The sequence below is a fragment of the Gadus chalcogrammus genome, chromosome 12 (assembly GCF_026213295.1).
Source record: "Gadus chalcogrammus isolate NIFS_2021 chromosome 12, NIFS_Gcha_1.0, whole genome shotgun sequence".
In the NCBI taxonomy this organism is placed as follows: domain Eukaryota; kingdom Metazoa; phylum Chordata; class Actinopteri; order Gadiformes; family Gadidae; genus Gadus; species Gadus chalcogrammus.
Window position 1 is genome coordinate 25,627,856 of NC_079423.1, and position 21,525 is coordinate 25,649,380.

The window sequence follows — 21,525 nt, forward strand, 5'->3', positions numbered from 1 at the left end:
AGTATAATGCTGTTGTCCAGCATACCGCTTAGCAAACGTAAGCCCACGTGATGCCCGAATGGGCTCTGGGCAGTTAATCAGACACTGAGACACTGATATACTTGCAATTGGAGCTACAAATGTTGATAAGCTGTACACATCTATGAATAGCGAGGGCAGGTGTCTTGTCTGTCTGTCTGTCTGTCTGTCTGTCTGTCTGTCTGTCTGTCTGTCTGTCTGTCTGTCTGTCTGTCTGTCTGTCTGTCTGTCTGTCTGTCTGTCTGTCTGTCTGACTATGTACATGCATTCACCTACCTGTGTTTGTGCGCATGCTCTGGATCTATGCAAACAAGGATGAACGGAAACACTGCCCCAATTCAGTGAAATGGAGCCTGGTTAGTGAATTGCAAAGAGCCCAAGAGTGTATCACAGGGAGATAGAGAGAGATGTGGCCAACACCATTAGAAGGTAATTCCCGCTATCGAGAGTGTAAATCCCCTTTTATCTCCCCCCAATCACCCAAGGGATTCTTTGCCAATGGCCTCTTTCTTATCATCTCTCTCTCTCTCTCTCTCTCTCTCTCTCTCTCTCTCTCTCTCTCTCTCTCTCTCTCTCTCGCTGCATATGTATCAGGCCCATTATCCTACATTTGACTGGTCTTTTTCCCATTGGACTCCATTTGAAACACACACACAAATGTGGGCGCACACCAACACACACAACCTCACACACTTATGCACAAAACACATAAACGCACACACACCCCCACATCTACACATATACAGACCTATATAAATATTAAGATGATATCCCCAAGGGTAAAAACTGTGACTATTGTGGGATGCAGATATGTTGACCCATCAAGGGGTGTGCAGCATTTATTTGACAGAGGATTTATACATAGGTTTATATCTGAAAATATGAGACAGTATACTATCATGTATGTACTGGATAATGTAGATATTTGGTCAAAAAAAAGTTTATGCTTGTTAAACAACATATGTGCGAAAAACTATAATTCTTTCAACTCAATAGTTGCCAATATTAGTCGAATTGTAATAATTGTAGATTGAAGTGTAGAAATAGCTTTACTAAATAGCTTTAAACACAAGGCCACCTCCTCGACCCTGCACTGCAACGTACAGCGTTACTCTTGTATCCCAGCAGCTGAATTTCTCTTTACTGGTTCGTCTATCTGTCTCCATTACCCACTCGCCCACCTGAGGAAGCACTCACTGACTGGAACACTGCCTTCTGCCACATCGCCACGCATTCACATACAGATACACAAACACACATGCAACCCCGCAAACATGCACACACAGATACACAAACACACAGGCCCTCACACAAACATGAACAGATACACAAACACACATGCACACACACAAACATGCAAACACACATGCACACACACAAACATGCACTCACAGATACACAAACACACATGCACACATAGAAACATGCACACACCGATAGACAAACACATGAACACACATACACACACGCACACACACACACGCAAACACACACACACCCACAGAAGCACACACACATTCACAGAGAGGCTGTTCATCATGCGTGTACACCGCACAGACCTGGCCTTATCTAACATGTCATGGCATTGGTTTCATTGATTCCCTTTAGAGACTGAGGGTTACATTAGTGTGTTAATGTGTGTGTCCATCCCTATTACATGTGACAACAAGTAGTTTTTGAACTGGAGGCGACAGCCCAAATATATCCCCAAATAGCCCTTACAAGAGTGTGTCTCACAGGATTTATTGTTGCTCCGCTAAAGGGGCAAAAAAAATCTCTGTTTTTTTCGTTTTCCATCATGTTTGTAACTTTTGAATGAGGTAAAAGTATTGATGTTGTTGTTTAGGTGGTTAAATGTTGATAACAGTTGTAAGTCGAAACAATGAATGGAAAAATGCTTAGATTTATTCTGGAGGAAAGCAAGTAGCAATATCTTCTGGTGCTAAAGTGCTGAAAATATTTCTTTGGATTTGTGCATATTTTGACTCAATATATTTGTATATATTTTTGTATACAGAAGTTGTCTTTCATGGGCATGGGTCTACTTTATTGTCCCATTCACAAATCCTATATATCCACAAATCCTAAGAATACTTAGGATTCTTAGGATTTGTGCAAATCCTAAGAATACTTAGGATTTGTGCGGTGAAAAGTCGTTTTCACAGCCATGTCTGTGAATCGACGTATCGTTCTTTTGTGCGATTCATACGTCATTAAAAATTATATCTATAGGATTTCTCACTTGACATAAAAACTCAATGAATTTAAGGCCACGTTTATACGTAGCAGGGTATTTATAGAAACGAATATTTCCCCCCCTCCGTTTTCAAAAATAACATTGTGCACACAACATCGTTTTCAAAAAAGTTGTCGTTTACATCAAAACGGATAAATACGCCGTTGGGACATTATAACTATGCCAAACCTATGGGCGGCAGTGTAGGGAGAAGGATAAAGCCATGCAAGCCAATCAGAATCCTCAGAATCAACAACAACGAATAACACGAGCGTCTTCCTGTAACAAACAAACTGTGAACATAGGGCGCTCATATGACGTTAAGCATTTCCTGGCGCATAATGTGACGTTTCAGAACCTAAAACCCCGTTTCTACCCGTTGACACGACAACACGTAACCGGCGTTTTCAGAAATCTCCACTTTGGCCGGAGTTTTTAGAAATGATCGTTTTCTGTGACAAAAACGGCGTTTTCGTGTAAATGAGAGGCCAAACCGTGTGAAAATATCTGCGTTTTCCCTTCGTGTAAACGGGGCCTAAGTCTTGCCACCAGCTGTGTGCTCCTGTGTGTTTGTGTGTGTGTGTGTGTGTGTGTGTGTGTGTGTGTGTGTGTGTGTGTGTGTGTGTGTCCGCGTGCGTGTTTGTGTTGGTGTGTGCGGTCCAAACAGACGATTCTTAAAAGGTGAGCATTAAGAGAAAGAGGCACAACATTAAGAGCAGAAAGAAAGTGAAGGCGAGAGACTACCAAGTGCAGTGATGGAGAGATTAAGGGAGCAATGTAATCTTTCTCCCATCGATTGGCTAAACCTTTGACCACTGTTGGGGATGGAGGGCGCTATCATTTGTTTTCATCTGAGGGGCCTTTATTCTCTTCCCCGGCTCTTTGTTAATTCCTTTTCTCCCCATTTCGTCTCCTTATAATTCCCATTAAATTAGTGCCGGCTGTATTGGTTGGCCATTGGTTAATTGCTTGGGGGGGCACAGTGGGGATCTACCGATCTTAAAGAGATGACTTGTTGGGGGGGACACCACTCACACACTCTTAGTGCCCGCAGGCTTTTTTTTCTAAGTGTGTGAGTGTGTTGTGTCCATGTCTGTGTTGGGACTGTGCAGTGAAGTGTTTGTACATTGGTGTGTTGTTTGTGACAATGATACGCACATACCCATCCCCTATTCAGGCACCAGAAAGGAGATGCGTGTCGAGAGGCTCACACCAGCTACCTTGATGGCTGAGTCCAGACGGCCCCTACTTCCACCGCAGGATAGAACTAAGCGGATTCCTGCAAGTCTGCCTCCGGCACAATGCCAAATCCTTTAAGGTTGTGCTTTCGCCCCGCAGACGCATTCATCTTTCTTTAATTATAATTGCAGAACCATCTCCCCCTCGCTTTTCGCTCACTCTCTATTCACAAACGGCAAAAGCATAGCACATTTCCTCAGTAATTACAGCGGCAGGGCACAGAGGGGGCAAGAGAGAGAGAGAGAGAGACAGAGAGAGAGAGGGAGAGGGAGAGGGAGAGAGAGAGAGAGAGAGAGAGAGAGAGAGAGAGAGAGAGAGAGCAGAGAAATGCAGAACAATGTGAAAGTGCTTTATAGAAAAAAGGACTCTGAGGCCCCTTAATTACACTGCTATTGATTGCTCTGTGCAGGTTCCCTACATTCACTTATTGCTGCCCTCCCCTCCACCACCACCGCCCTCGCCTCAACTCTACTCTCAGTACCCCACGAGAGGCAACGCTGGAGCATCTGAAATCAGCTAGCGTGGTTCTATATCAGCTCTTTTCATTAGCGTCACGTATATCTCTGGGAGTTCGCAGGTGCATTGTTGTTCAGCGGTTGTTTATCGCTTTGAGTGATTAATTTTCCATTTGCAAAATATGGGCAAAATGACTTTAGTTCAGAGCCTTTTGTTGCTCCTCGCCGGGGAAAATATGGCCCGTTCGCTGCGGGAGAGATGTTTATGGTGGTAGTAACTGTCTAGACCGAGGCTGCAATTCAGCGCCATAAATATGGTGCCGTAACACAAAATTATAGTCCCTCATTATATTTCACAATAATTTAGCAAGAATGGTGATAGTTTCAAAAGGCGGACCTGATGTTTCCAGCCGTTTGTAGTGTAATCTGAGGTGTTAATGGGGATGTTTCACCTGCAAGTGAATCGGTGTGTGTGTGTGTATATGTATATATATGCTGTCCTGACATCAAAAGCGAATATGAAATATACTTGGTTTGCCTTGCGCTCCATAACAACATCATGGAATCCCCTTTCTACAATTCCCAGTGAGGCCACATTTAGTGATGTAAGGCACACACTACAAAACTTTTTAAATCTTAGGACATTATCTCAGGCCATCTCACATTTCCTGTGCTCACAGGGTGCAGATTGCACTCCAAATCCAGGAGTTGGGAGACTTATGTACAGCCAGCCAGTAACAAGAGACAATCAATGAATGCTGCGTTGAGTGATTGCTGGTCAGTAGAACAAAATCAGAAACCAGTAAAGTTGGCAAACAGCCAACATGAAACCAATTTTACTGCAGTAAGGCGGTGAGGGGCGAGATAGAGCGAGAGCGGTTGTCAGAGACCCAAGTGTCATTTAAGTCTGGGAACATGAGGACTCTGACATTCTCCTATGTGACCAAATCAGAGCATGCAGCTTTGTGATTCCTTTCCAATTTCCTTCCGATTGCTGAAACCAGTTTATGACACAAAACTGCCTCTGATAGTATATTGCGTACACCCTATCATAAAGAAGAGGCCAAAGCGACCAATAAGAACGCAGCTGTAAGGCCCAGGTCGGGATTGCACTGCAGTCGGTGACGCCTCGTTTCTGCGGAAATGTCAAAAAAAGGAAGTCGTCGTGGCACAGAATTTCTTATTCAAACTCCTGGAAAACTTTAAGCGAGGCTCACCTCCTCACCTGCAAAAAGCAGCCCCCTTCTGTAAAGCGATCCATCATGAAGACTGCGCTGGGAATTACTCGGTGACGAATATCTCTCTCCCTCCGCACGCTCTCTCTGCGGAGTGCGGCTGCAGATTGGATACACAAACGGGACCACATGTTCTTTCCCAGTGCTCTTTAGCCAAAGTCATTTGTGTTGGTGTCACACATAATAAATGGCTCTACGTGGTACCTGTGAGAAGACGGGCAGTGAATTTTGTAACACGTATTAAACAAGGATTTGGAAGGGCAACGGTGGGGGTGTGTGTGTGTGTGTGTGTGTGTGCGTGTGCTGGTGTGTGTTTCGGGGGATAACAGAGTTGGTGAGGTGTTGTATTGCGTGCCTAGCTGAGGAATGCATGGAAAACATCCCTGTGAGTATGTGGTCTTACTTCCTGTCTTTGCTGGGAGCTCACGTCAACACGGCACCTAATAATGGTCAAGATTATTATTGATCAAGATCTAGATAAACATCTTGACCTATACATCGTTTACAGGAAAGTCACAACAGACTCCAATCCCCTCAGCCCCTCAACGCAGTGTTTTATTGACTATTATAATTATATTATTATTAACCCTAACAAAATGGAAGAGACAAATTTATCACTCCGAGGAGTTATGGAGAGAGAAGTAATAAACAGAAATAGAGACGGATAAAACAACATCAAGAGTCTTGGAGGGTAAAACCAAATAAAAATGGAGAGAATATTAATTGAAAGACAAGAAGAGAGATATATTGATGTCTCCCTCTGGTCATCTGTATCTGTTATTAGTATGCTTGTTCCATCCTATAATAACCTTTGTTCACTAATGGGCTAGGGTTTACAGCAGGAAAGGCAAACATACTTGTGCATGTATGTATGCACACCTAATTTCTGCATGTATTGGGATATCCTATTACCCATTGCTTTTAGCTTAATGGTAACAACGACCTTTGACCCGTTTGACTAAACACTATTATTCAGGATTAAAACTTTACAGGGCGAGGGATGGACAATGACTTTCCCATTTGCAGGCCAGCCCAATAATTATGTTATTCAATAAAACTGAATAGTCCTGTTTAGACACATTCGAAGATCATTTGTGTATGTATATGTGTGTGTGTTTTGCCGGAGGGAGAATTGTACTGTGAGTGTATAAATGTCATGTTAATCCCCACATCTCTGCTTGTAATTCTCAGAGAGGAAAAAGGTCAGACTCACCATTGGAAACCAGTGGACCCACAGCAAGATTTACAACCTGGTCGGACACCTGCGTGGTAGAAGGAACTCAGGTCAGCTGACTGTCTGTAGTCAATCTTTTGAACTGACACCTTAGAGTTCATTGCGTTTTTGTCTTTATACATAGACTGGTTTTTACTACTGTCAAAAGATATTTATTAAGGAGATACAATTCTCAAAGGTGTGATCAAGCAAACTATTTATTTTTCTCATAAATGTAAAATGTGTTATATAGCTGTTCTTCATCTGTATGCTCTTGCTATTTCGCCTGGAGCATTTAAAACACCACAAATACATCTTTCTTATATTACATTAAAGGTATAATAACATTTAGAATAAATGTGAGTAAACGAGACCAAAGGTGATGTAAATAGAACTTGAATTCATTAGCTTGTCTTGTCTGTGAACATGAGTCATGTCAGATAGATTTTCTCCGGCAATGTTGATGCATACAACAACTCTCAAATACACATCAGATCTCAATCCACTTCACGGTCTCGAAACACTTAGTTAATTATGGTTTTGATTGAGAGAACCCTATCGGCAGAAATTACATATTATATTGTTTGTTTTGCGTTTTATGTTTGCGCCCTCCAGTCTGAATCTGTAGGCCCCATTGCCCAAACAGAGCAACATTTGAACCCGATTACTTTATTTATTACTCAAAAGGTAACCAGATAATAAATCGATGAACATTATCCTATTTAATAAAAAAATATATATACCATAAAAGTCGTATTTTTAATTCTCCAATTCACCCGTATAATCTCCTGTGAATTGCATTTTTGAGTTTTGGCAACAAAAGGAGACACAATACCTGCAAGTACCCTTCCTAAAAAAGCAGCATGTTCGAACACCTACAAAACATTGAGAGACATTGGGTCATTGCTTCCACCCTTCATTTAACAGCACTTCTAGTGTTTCGTTTGCTCTTCCAAACATTGTAATAAGTGACTGAGGGCTGTTTGCTGCGCTGCACTCGGTGCAGACACTTGGGACATAAAGTGCTGAATGAAACAGCATCCATGTCATAATACCCGCTAACGAATGGCAACACATTAATCCAAGTAGCCCACTTGGCAGCTCTAGGACATGAACAGGCAGCCCATTTGTCATGGAGTGATATTTGAACTGAGATTTAGCTGTTATGCAGATAGACCGGGTAAGAAGTCCCCCACAGATGAAGCCTATGAATGACGGTCAAGTATTGCCACTTCAGTGTGACGTTTGATTCTGTTTTGATTTATACATTGGATGAACATTTGTATTGTTTCATAATGAAACCTTGATATTGTATCATTAACACATTTTATTGCTTGTTTTGCATTGAAACGTAACGTAATCCTAGTTTCACAAAACGTGCACCATCAACATATGCTTATGCTGACTGGGTTGACACACACAGACCATAAACATATGCCATTCTGTCCCCTGAATGAAATAGATGATTATAATTCAGTCCATATTTGAATAGCCTTTCTCTTAATACTTTGTTTGTTGATATAAAGCTGTATGCCCTTACTACGGACCGTTGAGGGGCAGCTATGTTACTAGAAAAGTAGAATTTATTTAAAATATTATGAACCATTTTCCCTCCATTGTCATCGTCATCCATCTTGTCCTCTTCCTCTTCATTCTCCTCTTGCTCGAGCTCCTCCATCTCATTTTCTACCATCCTCTTCCTCCTCCATATCTCCCATGTTTACTCCCATTTTTTCTTAATTTTTTATTTTTTTCCTTTTATTCCATATAATTGAGTCCTCTTTTCTGTAGTAATATCATCCTGGTCCTCTTCCCTCACTTCATCTTCCTTTTTTTTTCTCCTGCTTTCCTAAATATGTTTGTCCTTTTCTCCCTTCTTTCATCCTCTTTTGTTTTCTTATACATTTATTTTCACTCCTGGTCGTTCCTCCACTTCCTCTGCATAATCTCTGTGGGGGTCCTCCGCCCACGCTTTGCATGGTTGAATCTGATTGGTTTGGCCATACCCATCGTCGACTTACGAATCATATACTTCCTTATATATGCGGCTCAATGATGACTCATTTTGGTTTAACGCTTGAAAGAAATCAATCGGCACATCATGGTTTTCCCGCAGCTGTCAATAGGCGAGTTGCAGCACCCCTGCTAAAGACCAAAGCGGTCAAACTAATGACCTTTTCCCAACGTTCACTGCCTTCCTGTCAACATCTGCATCAAACTCGACAGCAAGCATGGGCTACTATTAGCCTATTATAATTTATGATAGGCTTGTACAATGTAGGGTAGGCCCTCCGTCGTCATTATGAAACATCTATGAAATCAAACGGGGGCCTCTGAGGCGGAGAGCTCGGTTGTAATTACGCCCAGTTTTCACATCCGATCCTGACAAAACTCGAGAGTTCAGCTGATTAAAAATGTAAGACACGTGTGAATGAGGCCTTTCAGCGTTTAACAAATGGGGCACCGTTTTTTGCAGAACAGTGAAAAAAATGAAAATGCAGAAAAATGCACAAGCCAGTATAGAAGGAGAGAATGATGTGCAGCTCCAGCATAGATTGCACATAGACTTCTGAAGAACAAGTCCCGCCTCCGAGGCTCTGGGTCCCATGTTTAAATGTCTATGGAAAATAACATGGGGGTTTTGAATGATCGTACATGACAAACTCTGTAGGTGGCGAAGGAGTAAAAGCTGCTCAGGTTTTGAACTACACACTTTTACCGTCTAGATTCCACTTGGGTTTTGGGTTGTCGGTGCCGTTAAAGTAGTTAACTGTTATTAATGCTAACCGGGAGCTAGTTCTGATCTGCGCAGACTTCATACGTCATACTTGTTAGGGAGGCGGGAGTTGCTCGCAACCATTCACAACCTAACGTGATTGTCATGATTACACACGTGATTTCATTGATCTAAAAGTCCTAATCAATGAACCCTAAGAGGTTCGGCCTCTTTTCTCCACGACCCGACTTTTGTTTTAGACCGTGATAAGAGTTTGTTGGCTGTTATCGAGATATTCGATTGATTGTAGATTTTAGCTCATAGATAGTAATATATATATATATATATATATATAGCATAAATATAGTAATAGTATTGACATATTATAGAATGGACAGCGGATTCCAAAATGGCGCCCATTCATTCCTATGAAAACTGCTCGATGTCGCAGGGCAACATCAAGGAGAGATTTGCTTCCGCATCATGGGTGCCTAGCCACGCCCTAGTTCATGACGTATCTTCTTCTGGGCCCCTTGAATCGAGGGACCCGTCCACAGTCCGCTCACACAGCTGCAATACCAGGCTTGGCCACTGAGCACTGGTGGATTGCGGAAGTATGCACTGTTCCTGGGGGCTTGGCTCTGGTGCCATTTCGGTGAAGACAAACTATGAAACATTGCCGTTGCTATGCAACCTTGACTGGGAGAGTCTTGACGTCTTAAGTCAGTGCAGATCGGCGTTAGCATAATGCTTCTTCATAATAGTTAACTACTTTAACGGCCCGAGAATCCGAAACCCAAGTGGAATCTAGATGGAAAAAGTATATTTCAAAACCTGAGCAGCTTTTACTTCTTCGCCACCTACATAGTTTGTCACGTACGATCATTCAAAACCCCCATGTTATTTTCCATAGACATTTAAACATGGGACCCAGAGCCTCGGAGGCGGGACTTATTCTTCAGAGGTCTATTGGTCTGGTGGAGCTGCTGTCATTTTCTTCAGCTAAAAGGCGTGATCATCGGGCCTAGTTCAACTGACTATGTACGCAATTGGCTGCTTGCCGCCGCTTCCCTGTCGTCATTGTGTTAAACCAGCCAATAGCGCGCCGGGGGGGGGGGAGAAACCAGCTTGATGATTGGCTCCCACAATAACGTATCGGAATCAGAAAGAAATGTATTGCTCTTCTCAAGACCCTTCTGCAGAGCGAATTCAAATCGCCAGCAGAATGGGCAGGGCTACCCAGTCTATTATTTTGGGGCATCTCTAATGGTTTAGAAATGCTGAGCAAACTTTAGAGGTATTTTTTCATGACATAGTGTTCCCTTCCAGACTAAATGTCTAGAATGTGCTCCACTTTGAAAATACAATTATGGGATGGTACCATTGCCAATACACAATAGGGTTATCAAATGAAAAAGGACATTTGTGGAAAGCAAAACATAACTCAGCAAATTGCAATTTGCTGAGTCAATCCGCCACCCCAACAAAAGGAACATTGAATAACTTATGGGCTTTTCCCTCTAGAAGCCGGCAAAGCTGTAGACTCAATTAGCATCCCCATCCTCCCCAATGCAATTTCCCGCTATTATACATGCAAAATTTTCCTGACAAAACGGTTAGACTATTAAAGACGACGTCGCCTAAATGTCCTGTCTATCAAAGATTTGAATCGTCACAGATTTGTGGTCACGCCCAATAATCTCTATCTCTCCTGGTCTCTTCTATTCCTTTATAGTCTTTCTAATCTCTTAGCATATGTCTTCCCTCCTCCATTTATCCTTCTCTTCATCTTGTCCTCCTCCTGCGTCTCCTCATAATTCTCTCCCACCTCCTTGTCCTCTTGCTTCCTCCCATCCTCCCACAACTTGTCCTCTCCCTCTCACTCTTTTTCCTCCTCCTCTTCCTCCTCACTTTCTCTGTGTTTCTTGTCATGCTTATGTTATCCCCCTCCTTCCTTCTCTTTGACTTCTCGTAGTTCTCCTATCCTTCCTTCTCCTCCTCCAGTTTCTACCCATCGTTATCTTGGTCTCGCGCCTTCTCTTCTTTATAGTGAAGACTCTTTTGCCTCTCCTTCCTCTCTCTTTTTGTCTGCCTTATCTTTGTGGTCCCATTCTTTATAGTACTTCCTCCGTAACCCTTCTATTTTTTTTACATTTATTCCTCTTTTTCACCATCTCCTCTCCTGCACCCTCCTCTCCGTCCTCCTACAGTCCTCCCTCCCTCCCCTCCAAAGGACTCATCCCCAGGGTGAGAGAGGGGGTAACAGTATCCCCCGCCTGCCCCTCTAAGCAGGAGGCTGTATCAGGAGTAAACCACCTCTCTCCTCTCTCTCCTCCTGAATTCACAGTGGAGAAAAAAAACTTCTAAAGACGTGCTAAAGATCTTCCATCTGAAAAACATACATCTGTGCAAAATCCAGAACAAAATATTGTGACCTATCAAGTCATAATGAAATTGAAAAGTGATTACGACATTCACACACACGCACACACACCCACAAACACACACACATACAAACCCAACACACGCACACCCAAACACACACATACAAACCCAACACACACACACACACAAACATGTCTATCCAGACAGTTGTATCCAAGCAACAGCCCAGCAGGATCGTTCAACACACGTTGGAGGCAGGAAAACACACTGGAGAGATGGTGGACGGGGTGCGGCAGGGAACGCAAACCCCTACTAGCGCTTTCTGCTTTGTTCAGTAAAAAGCACTGTGGAAAATGAAATAAATAATACTGTAATATTATTTGTAATGGTGATGGCACTAAATGCCCCATTAGAGGGAACAAAAGAATGCAGAGGGTGTTTACCATTTGGGCTTTCACCAGGACAAAGTTGGAACGTACAAAATCTGATCTTTCTCATGAAAGGGATATTCTTCTGTGTTCGTTCTCTTATCGAGTAAGAATTAATCATCTCCACATTCAAATGAGCTTAGCCCCCTAGCCTACACGAGCCATTAACAACACTTCATATATTACCCAGTACGGATGTCTTCGGGGAAATCAACATGGACCTGTTTTCTTATTATTCTTCTAAGTCCTGTAAGAAAAAGTTTTTCATCAAAGTGGCTGGATGCTTCTCTCCTAATGCATGCACATTTAAAGTAGCAAAGACAGACACACACACGCACAAAGCCACACACAAAGACCGACAGACATACACACACGCAAGATACACAAACACGCACAGACACGCATAAAGACACACACACGCACACACACACATGTTCAAAGACACACACACAAAGTTCCAGGCACACACACACGCATAAAGACACACAGACCCGCACAAACACACACGTTCAAAGACACACACACACACACACACCCACACACACACAAAAACACTCACAGACACATACACACACATGCACAGAGACACACACACGCACACCACAATGCTTCAGGCTCCTTTGTAACTTCTTACATGTTCTGCACTGAAAGAATGTCTGAGTGAGGATTCACAGAGTAGGTTCCTGCAGGCATGGCGTTGATCAAACAGAACATTCATCCAGTAAGCACGCACACACAAACAGCCGGCAGTTGATTTTTTTGCTTTCTATTTTAAAGGCCACATATTACACTTGTCACAAGTGATGCTTTACATGTCATCCTAAATGTGTAAACACATTGTGTGACAGCGTGCCTCAAGAGAAAGCTGCCACTCAAACGCTCTCCCCACCACACCTTCTCAGGTAGCATCCTGATACCCAAATCCGTGTCGTTCTTCTCTCTCCCGGTCCGTGCCACCGGCTTGCACAGCCTTCATAATTGTTTGTTGTGTGCTGTTGAAAGATCGCGCCCAGCACGCAAAGAGTCTGCCAGCCCTCCCCAGCAGCAGATGTGTCTCGCCATGGATCTGTAGCGATCGAGAAATCACAAGAAAACCTTTCAAATGGAGGGGGATGTGTCTGGATGGCAATGTTTTGGTTTATTAAGTCAAACTTAACCTTTGAATGCTGTTTACTTACCCTTTAGCTATTGCAGTACAAATGAGCTCAAGACAAGTTTTATTCATTTTTTGTGCTTACCAGAATCTACTTGATCTTTGATAATCATTCATCGTAGATTTTATTCCTCCATTTTTCCAAGTAAGGTTACAGATTAGTTCAACCCGTCAAATGTTTTCGACGGTATACAGCTATATATTTAAACTTACTGGAAACCAATAAATCATTCATTCGCTTCTGAAGGTTATTACATTAGGATATATATTAGGCATCAAAACAGCTTGAGGGTGATAATATTCAGTCTGTCTATTTTTGTTTTCAAACTATTTGGGTGGAGTCAAAAGTTTGAACGCTTTACATCAACAACACATAGCCTCTCTTTGCACCTCAAGCTGATTGGCTGAAACCCCATACATTGACACTCCTTTTCCCTGCTCCTTCATTACCACTAGGAAAGCACTGTTATTTTTGAATCTTGGCCAATTGCTTGATTTGCCAGGCAATAGCTTGTTTAAAATACTTGTTGTTCTTGTTTGGAAGATGGTTCATTGGTCGCAATCTTACTTGGCATAAAATCACAAATATGGTTCAGTATTCTGCAGCTGTTTTTTTTCAATTGGGTAAAAACTGTGTGTACCGCACACTGCAAAATGTCAAGCCTCAATAACTTTTCTTTACTGAACCAATAATTGTAAGACAACACATGTTGTTGGCATCTAGAGCTTTTCATTGTCCTTTCTTTCCCTCACAAATGTGTATTTTACTTTATGAATCATACTCCTCATTAATAGATCACAGTTTGTAAGATTTTTATTGCATCAAAGCGGCATGTGTTTGCTATGTCTGGCCTGGACTTATTGTTTATACTTGGAAGTTGGGTGTGAATAAGATGTCTGTATGCAGGCATGTTAAACGCTGTGTAACGCATCACAATAGTTAACAAATGTATTCACGGTGGATGAGGGGACGTATTTTCGTCCAGAGCAGGGATTGCATGTGCTAGCTGCTGTATGCACGCACGTAGGCATGCTATGAGTGTGTTTGTTCACGTTTAAGGTCACACATTATCAGCCGTTAAAAGCCGAAAATCTGCCTCTTCTGACATCACAAGTGGGCGTGTCCACCTAGATGCGTGCTGCATAGATCAGCCTACCAGCCTACCCAGGGAACTGTAGCAAGCGTTGCTCATCTATCCATCATACAACTAGGTGGACACACCAACTTGTGGTGTCGGAACAGGCAGATTTTAAAAACGGCTTGTAATGGCTAATCACACTCACACCTGGTGGTATAATATAGGACCTTTAGAAGCTGTTATTGCAGTCATCAATGATGGAAACACAAACTTGTAACAGTTGACCCCTGCCACACATCACCTTGGCGGCTTTATCGGGCACCTCTGACCACCGCCACACAGGTTGATGATGTTAAACTGCATTAATGCAGTGCTTGTTACAGTCAGAGTGGGGGTTCAGTGCTGGCCTGTCACAGCTCTCCAGAGTCTGAGTGGTGATGGCTGGTTTGACCTGTGTGCATTGATTGACCAATGCCCACGGTGTGAAGCCTCACCCAGCCACAGTGTCTGATCCATCGGATTCTGAACCAGCCTTCAGCCACACACACACAATCCAGATATATAGATTCCACAAACTGCAATCCCTGCCCTAACCCATGACCTATGAGAAACTGTATAAGATCACAATGTAAATAAACAATGGATCCTATTTCATTTCGATGCGAACGCGTGGGAGGCGGTAGTGTTTTAACGATTTATCCCTCAAAAGGAGAATTCCTTAGCAAAATCACAAACAATTTATCGCTACTGCTTGTTTTAAATCATGAACATTGCATCAGAATCCCAATAACTTCCCGTCCCGGCATCGATCCCCTCTCAGTGAAGGATGGCGGTACCGTTTAACATATTGAATTACAGCAGAGTTCAGTTCCTTCTCCTTTATCGCCCCAATACATTCTTCCATTATTTCAACCGAGGAAAAATAACAAAACCCTTCCCGTTGTGCACGGCCTCGAGAAGGGAATGAATGAGGGTTCAATAGCAACACGTTGTAAAAAAAGCCCTTTCTTTCTGGAGATTTGTAGCCCATATTAACTGCTTTACCGGCAAATTATGGCTGGCTAATATCATATTATAAATCAGCTTGGTAATATATTTCTTTCGTCGCTTCCACCAGCCAGATATCGGATGTGGCAGGTCGCCACATACTGTAGAGAATATACCTCTAAATAGCCTCTTAGTATGTGTGTGTGTGTGTGTGTGTGTGTGTGTGTGTGTGTGTGTGTGTGTGTGTGTGTGTGTGTGTGTGTGTGTGTGTGTGTGTGTGTGTGTGTGTGTGTGTGTGTGTGTGTGTGTGTTCGTGAGTGCGCGTGCTCTCTCATTAATGAGATATGGGGTAGGTGAGGCAAAGACAAGATAAGGGGCCGACAAGACCAGATAAAGGGTAGACAATTAAAAAGTGAGTAGGGTGCAGGAGAAGAGGCGGTTGAGCTAGATCATTTTGAAAAGCCATTCGTAAAGGACATCATATATTTCCATATGACCTGAGTTAATAGCGCCACCATGGCCCACTCGGCCGAAAACACAGAATGAGTAAGAAGCCGAGATGAAGTGAAAAGAAGCACATATGAGTAATGGTTCAACGATAAGGCAACGTTTTGATTAACTCATTTGGTTGAATCCCTCAAATGTAAGGTCATTGAAGTTATTGCCGCATGTACTTTTTTGCGAAGGTAAGATTACAGATGAGTAAAGAGTGAGAGCAGAAAATAACAGAATATACTTCCCGCCATTAGGAATTGTTGAATTTCCCGGGCCTGTGATTGACAGGAAAATGGATTCTCCAAAACCAATCAATGAAGAGATTCCCTGAAGAGTAGGGAGTGATCTAAAATAAAATGTCTCATACAGAGGAAGGTGTAGTCAAATCGAAACAGATATTCACACAGAGCATTTGACTCAATAAATGCTGACATATGTCATTTCTAAAAGATTAAACTAAAATAATAGTTATTACATTTTACCTACAGCATCTTTGAGTTAAAGATAGACCTATGAATGCAGTCTAAGATGAAGGAGTATCCTAAGCTGTAGTCACAGTGTTCAAATCAATTTTAATATGTAATACAATGTAATATACACAGGCTATGAACGCAATCTCTGAAATGCGTGTCTATTCAAATAGGGGAATCGTAGGTGGAAGAAACGATAGACGGTGTGAAGCAGGAAAGTTCAACTAAAAAAAATTACCCAAAAGAAAAAAAAGAAAAGCACCCAAAAGCAGACATTGTTCAACAGAAGCATTTGTCACGCAAGGGTAAAAACACTGTCTCAGCACCCAGAACCACCAGCTCTTCCATCAGGGCACACACTCTCTGGCACGCACACGCACACTCACGTACACACTCGCACAAACTCATACGGTTGCACACACTCTCTCTCAAACTCTCACACCCACAGACACACACCCTCACCCGCACACCAAAACAGATGGAACACACACACACTCTCATACACACACACACACACACACACACACACACACACACACACACACACACACACATATATATATATATATATATATATATATATATATGTATATATATATATATATTCATGCACTTGCAAGGATATGTGGTTAAAAAAAAATATATCAGGTGAAGGGTGGCAGAAGTGCAAAGTGCAGCTGCACTTGCAGTCCATGGGTTTGATCCCCTGCTTTTTGTAATGCTGTGGGACTTGTAAAGCAGCAGTGTGCTAAGTTCTTACTCAACCAAAAGTTGAGTTTTCATGACGTGTCCCTCAAGTTTCAAATGAACCAAGTGTTGTTCATTCCCCGCAGCAGTTACTCCATCAAACACCAGTATCTTCCAGTTCATTTACACAGGAGGGAATGCCTTCCTGCTGTAATAAATCAAAAACCTTAGCCCCAGCCCCTGGTATTTTTTAGATCTATTTCCCTCTCTTTGCCTTCTACCCTTTATTGCTAATATTTACCCAGAAGTTGTTTGGAAATAACTGACTCACATTTTTGTAAAATTTGCACAAAATACAAGTTAAACCATTGAACTATGGAGTCAGTGATCTGCGATTGCAACAGTTGAATGTTTGTTGAAATGAAAAATGAGTCGACCTGTGTACTGACTTACTGAAATTATTTATATATGCTTTTAATTATGAGGTTAATTTATCAGTAATTCAGTGTAGCGGTAACAATAGCGTTTCTAGATCCATGATCGTGTTTTTATTACATGCATCATTTACTTTGATAAATGTACAGGCAATTATTAAGTCACCGAAATGAGCTTATAATCTTTTCCAATACGAGTGCTTTTGTTTTTTCCATTACCTCCTGTCAGTGATAAAGTACTGGGTACACGCTAATTAATGTTACACAGCCCTAAGCCAAGTCAAGCTTTGAGAGAGGGGAATGGAGAGAGAGCAGGGGAGAGTCAGCTATCATTACAGTGTGTACATTTTCTACAGTCCATTTTCCCGCTTTTTCCAGATCGCCATGTGCTGGTCGGCAGCCATCATGACAGCAGTCAGGGGGGCGGGGCCCCAGCCATTATGACACAACTCATCTCCACCATGATGGAGCAGGCCAAAGGGGGCTGGGCCCCGGACAGGACCACTGTGTTTTGCTCCTGGGGGGGGGCCTCCCTGGGTCACATCGGGTCCCTTCAATGGGGTCAGGTGAGGTTATTTGTGTTTTAAGAGTGGTGAATGAAGCCTTGAATAATTGCTTGTAGCTTTAAATGTTGATTTAATCACTTATGGTGAGATAGCTTACCAAACAGCCTAAAACGTTTTGGTAACCTTAAGACCTACACAGCTTGAGGAGCTGCATGCATCTCTGTGGAAATGGAATGGGCCTTCTGGTTCAAGTAATGAAGTGTCCTGAGCTGAGCAGGTGGTGTGTGTGTGTGTGTGTGTGTGTGTGTGTGTGTGTGTGTGTGTGTGTGTGTGTGTGTGTGTGTGTGTGTGTGTGTGTGTGTGTGTGTGTGTGTGTGTGTGTGTGTGTGTGTGTGGATGTGGATGTTTTCGGCATGCAAATGTAAAGCACTTGTCATGGCTCATGGCTATAGTGGCTCTACACGAAGGAAGTCCATTAACCATGTTAATGTGTCTGGAAGGACCTGACTCACACTTGGTTCCTACCTAACATTTGTCATTGGGTTGACACACACATTATGCGTGTGTCTATGTGTCTGTTCTCTTTGCTCAAATCTATCTCCTGAAAATTCCCCTTGTTTCTCTGTAAATAATATATGAGGACTGTTGGCGGAATCAATAGTATCAAGTAAAAGAAATGGGTGTCACAATCATACGATTTTCTAAATTTGCAACAATGTGAAAAAGGTCCTTTATATTTGTGATATAATGAAAAAAATATTTCAAATTGCAATGATGTTTATTTTATTAAACAAATTTGATCAATCTTCCGTGCCAAATTTACAATATTTAGTTTGTTCATTGTCAACTGCAGTAATACATCTTTATGCATTATACAACTATTATATAGTGCCTTTAATGACAACATTAATATTACTGATCATAGGCCTATCCATAATGAAGATACTAATCCTGTTTGAAATACTATAGACTTTGTTGTATTACTGACAAAAAAAAAGGGGGTTTAGATCTAGCATAATTAACCTTAGCATAATAGGTTAGGTTAATTCAAATCTTACCAGCTGGGATTGTCTAAATAGGCTTGTGGTTTGTTGCCTTTGTAGCTGTTGTGTAGTAAGTTCAAAGCTGCTCATGTTGTGCCGCTGTGTAGACAGTGACTAATTAAAAGAGAAACAAAGAATGCAGATGCTTCCATACGGCTGATCTACATGATACGATTGATTCTATGGCAGCCTTCAATGCTCTGGGCATGTATACCAATGCTGAGCAGGCCCTGTTGACCACAATTTGGATCTAAAGGACCAAAGAGCCAAGTGACTGTAAAAAGAGGGTTCAATAGGAACAGTTCCGGCAGTCTGCACGTAAGTGTCGAGCAAAGCACCTCACGCTAAGTGTGGCCTCCAGAATATTGCCTGCCAAAATATTGCCAGTGCAGCATTTTCACCTCATGAAATGTCATAAACAGCCAAAATGGCTGCCGCTGATGTGTCAAACAGTTTGATGCTCTGTCTCTCTGATTGTCTTCAGGGGCATTTTGGTCTGCTCCCCTGTTGATTATACCCATTGGAAGTCAAAAATGAACTGAGAGGTTCCAGACAAAAATTGGTCCAGCAATGTCGGGCGGCAATAACCCCTAATTCTGAGGAGAAAGGCACGGGAAAGAAAGGCGATGTTAAAGAGGATGGATTCTTCTTCTAAGAGGAAAATATGTGTTTGCTTTACTTTCCACCAGATTCACGGGGAATCATAATTTTATTATTTTTTTCGGCTAGAGCAGAACAGCATCACATAGTTATTGAATGTGACTGGCTGGAGTTTTGTAAACAATGGTTTTGTTCACAGTTCATTACTGTCCAGATTCCGAACGTCAGGAGGATGTAAAGTAAACCCTAGCCACTGCTTTACAGAGATGCGCTCATAATCTTGCCTTTTCCTCGACCCTCTGTAGTTGGTGGTAATTGTCAGAGATTGACGTAGCGCACTGGAATTCAACCAGGCTACCCGTTTGGCATTGTTGGAGTGGGAGCGTTGTTATACACCCAAACAACTTATCATCGTAGCAAAGATCAGATGAGAAAAACTGTTAAGGACTCCACTGTGATTCCCAACCAGAGAAAGATTTATTCTCCAACAAGCTTGTTAGTCTCACGTGTTCAGGGAAGTGTTCATGAACCTCCTCACACTGAGACCAATCTCGTTAATTTGGACTGATTCTAATGTGTTGTTCTTAAGGCAATCTTGTTCCGCAGCGCAACAACGTGGTATGAAAACAAAGCAATGAGGCCGCCCTCCCCATCAACCAGCATCACGTTCTATTACTTCAATGTGCATAGCGTGCACATTAAAACAGACTGCAGTTTTACCGCCTGCGTCGTACAGCTGGATCGTAAAATTATTAAGCGCCCATTAACGAGGCTATACAGTGGAAGATTGGTGGCCAATCAAATAACAGTAATTGAGCACTAATTAACATAGACTACTGGCATTGTGTCTAAAAGGTGAATCACGTGGCTTTGTTATCCTTTCATTCTTTGATTGGTTCTGAAGACTACAAGAAATGCATCTCGCCACCAGTTGTACAACTTTACCTATATTTATTCACCTGTATATATTTCACCTGTAACCCTATAACCTCCGCCAACAATGAAAGCCCTTGAGATGCATGTAAAGAGCCGCAGATGGGTCGGTATATTTGTGAGGATAACTAAATGTGTCTGTTTGTGTGTGTGTGTGTGTGTGTGTGTGTGTGTGTGTGTGTGTGTGTGTGTGTGTGTGTGTGTGCGTGTGCGGGTGTCCCCTGCCAGGAGCACAGGGTGGTCCTACAAAGCAGTGTGGTGTCCTACGTCAGCCTGAACTCTCCAGTCAGAGGGACAGAGAGGCTGAGGGCCACGGCCTCCCCGGCTCTGCTTCAGCTCACCTCGGACATCCAGAGAGTAAGTACACACTCTAGTAGTACTATAGAGACGAATACTAGGATCAGAACTCACCTCTGACGTACAGAGAGTGAGTACACACTCTAGTAGTACTATAGAGACGAATACTACGATCAGAACTCACCTCTGACGTACAGAGAGTGAGTACACACTCTAGTAGTACTATAGAGACGATTACCAAGATCAGAACTCACCTCTGACGTACAGAGAGTGAGTACACACTCTAGTAGTACTATAGAGACGAATACTAGGATCAGAACTCACCTCTGACGTACAGAGAGTGAGTACACACACTCTGGTAGTACTTTAGAGGGGAATACTAGGATTAGGACTGACCTCTGACGTACAGAGAGTAAATACACACTCTAGTAGTACTATAGAGATGAATACTAGGATCAGAACTCTCCTCTGAAGCACAGAGAGTAAGTACACACTCTGGTAGTATTTTAGAGGGGAATACTAGGATTAGGACTGACCTCGGACATCCAGAGAGTATGTACACACTCTAGTAGTACTATAGAGACGAATAGTAGGATCAGAACTATATCTGACGTACAGAGAGTGAATAAACACTCTAGTTGTACTCAGAGACTACTACTTGGATCAGAACTCACCTCGGATATCCAGAGAGTATGTACTCACTCTAGTTGTACAATAGAGACAAATACTATCATCAGAACTCACCTCTGACGTACAGAGAGTAAGTACACACTCTAGTAGTACTATAGAGATGAATACTAGGATCAGAACTCACCTCGGACACACAGAGAGTAAGTACACACTCTAGTAGTACTATAGAGAGCATAACTAGGATCAGAAATCACCTCAGACATTCAGAATTGAATACTGCTTGACC

At 42.4% G+C, this 21,525-nt stretch overlaps 1 protein-coding gene across 1 annotated transcript in view; it reads left to right on the forward strand.

Annotated features, from left to right (window-relative positions):
• The window catches only part of LOC130392767 (inactive N-acetylated-alpha-linked acidic dipeptidase-like protein 2), a 154,567-nt gene that overhangs the window by 66,910 nt on the left and 66,132 nt on the right, over positions 1-21,525 (forward strand). The window contains exons 8-10 of the mRNA XM_056603267.1: positions 6,375-6,467; positions 17,609-17,796; positions 20,541-20,669. Of these exons, the coding sequence (XP_056459242.1) occupies positions 6,375-6,467; positions 17,609-17,796; positions 20,541-20,669 (410 nt within the window). The remainder of the gene's footprint in view (positions 1-6,374; positions 6,468-17,608; positions 17,797-20,540; positions 20,670-21,525) is intronic.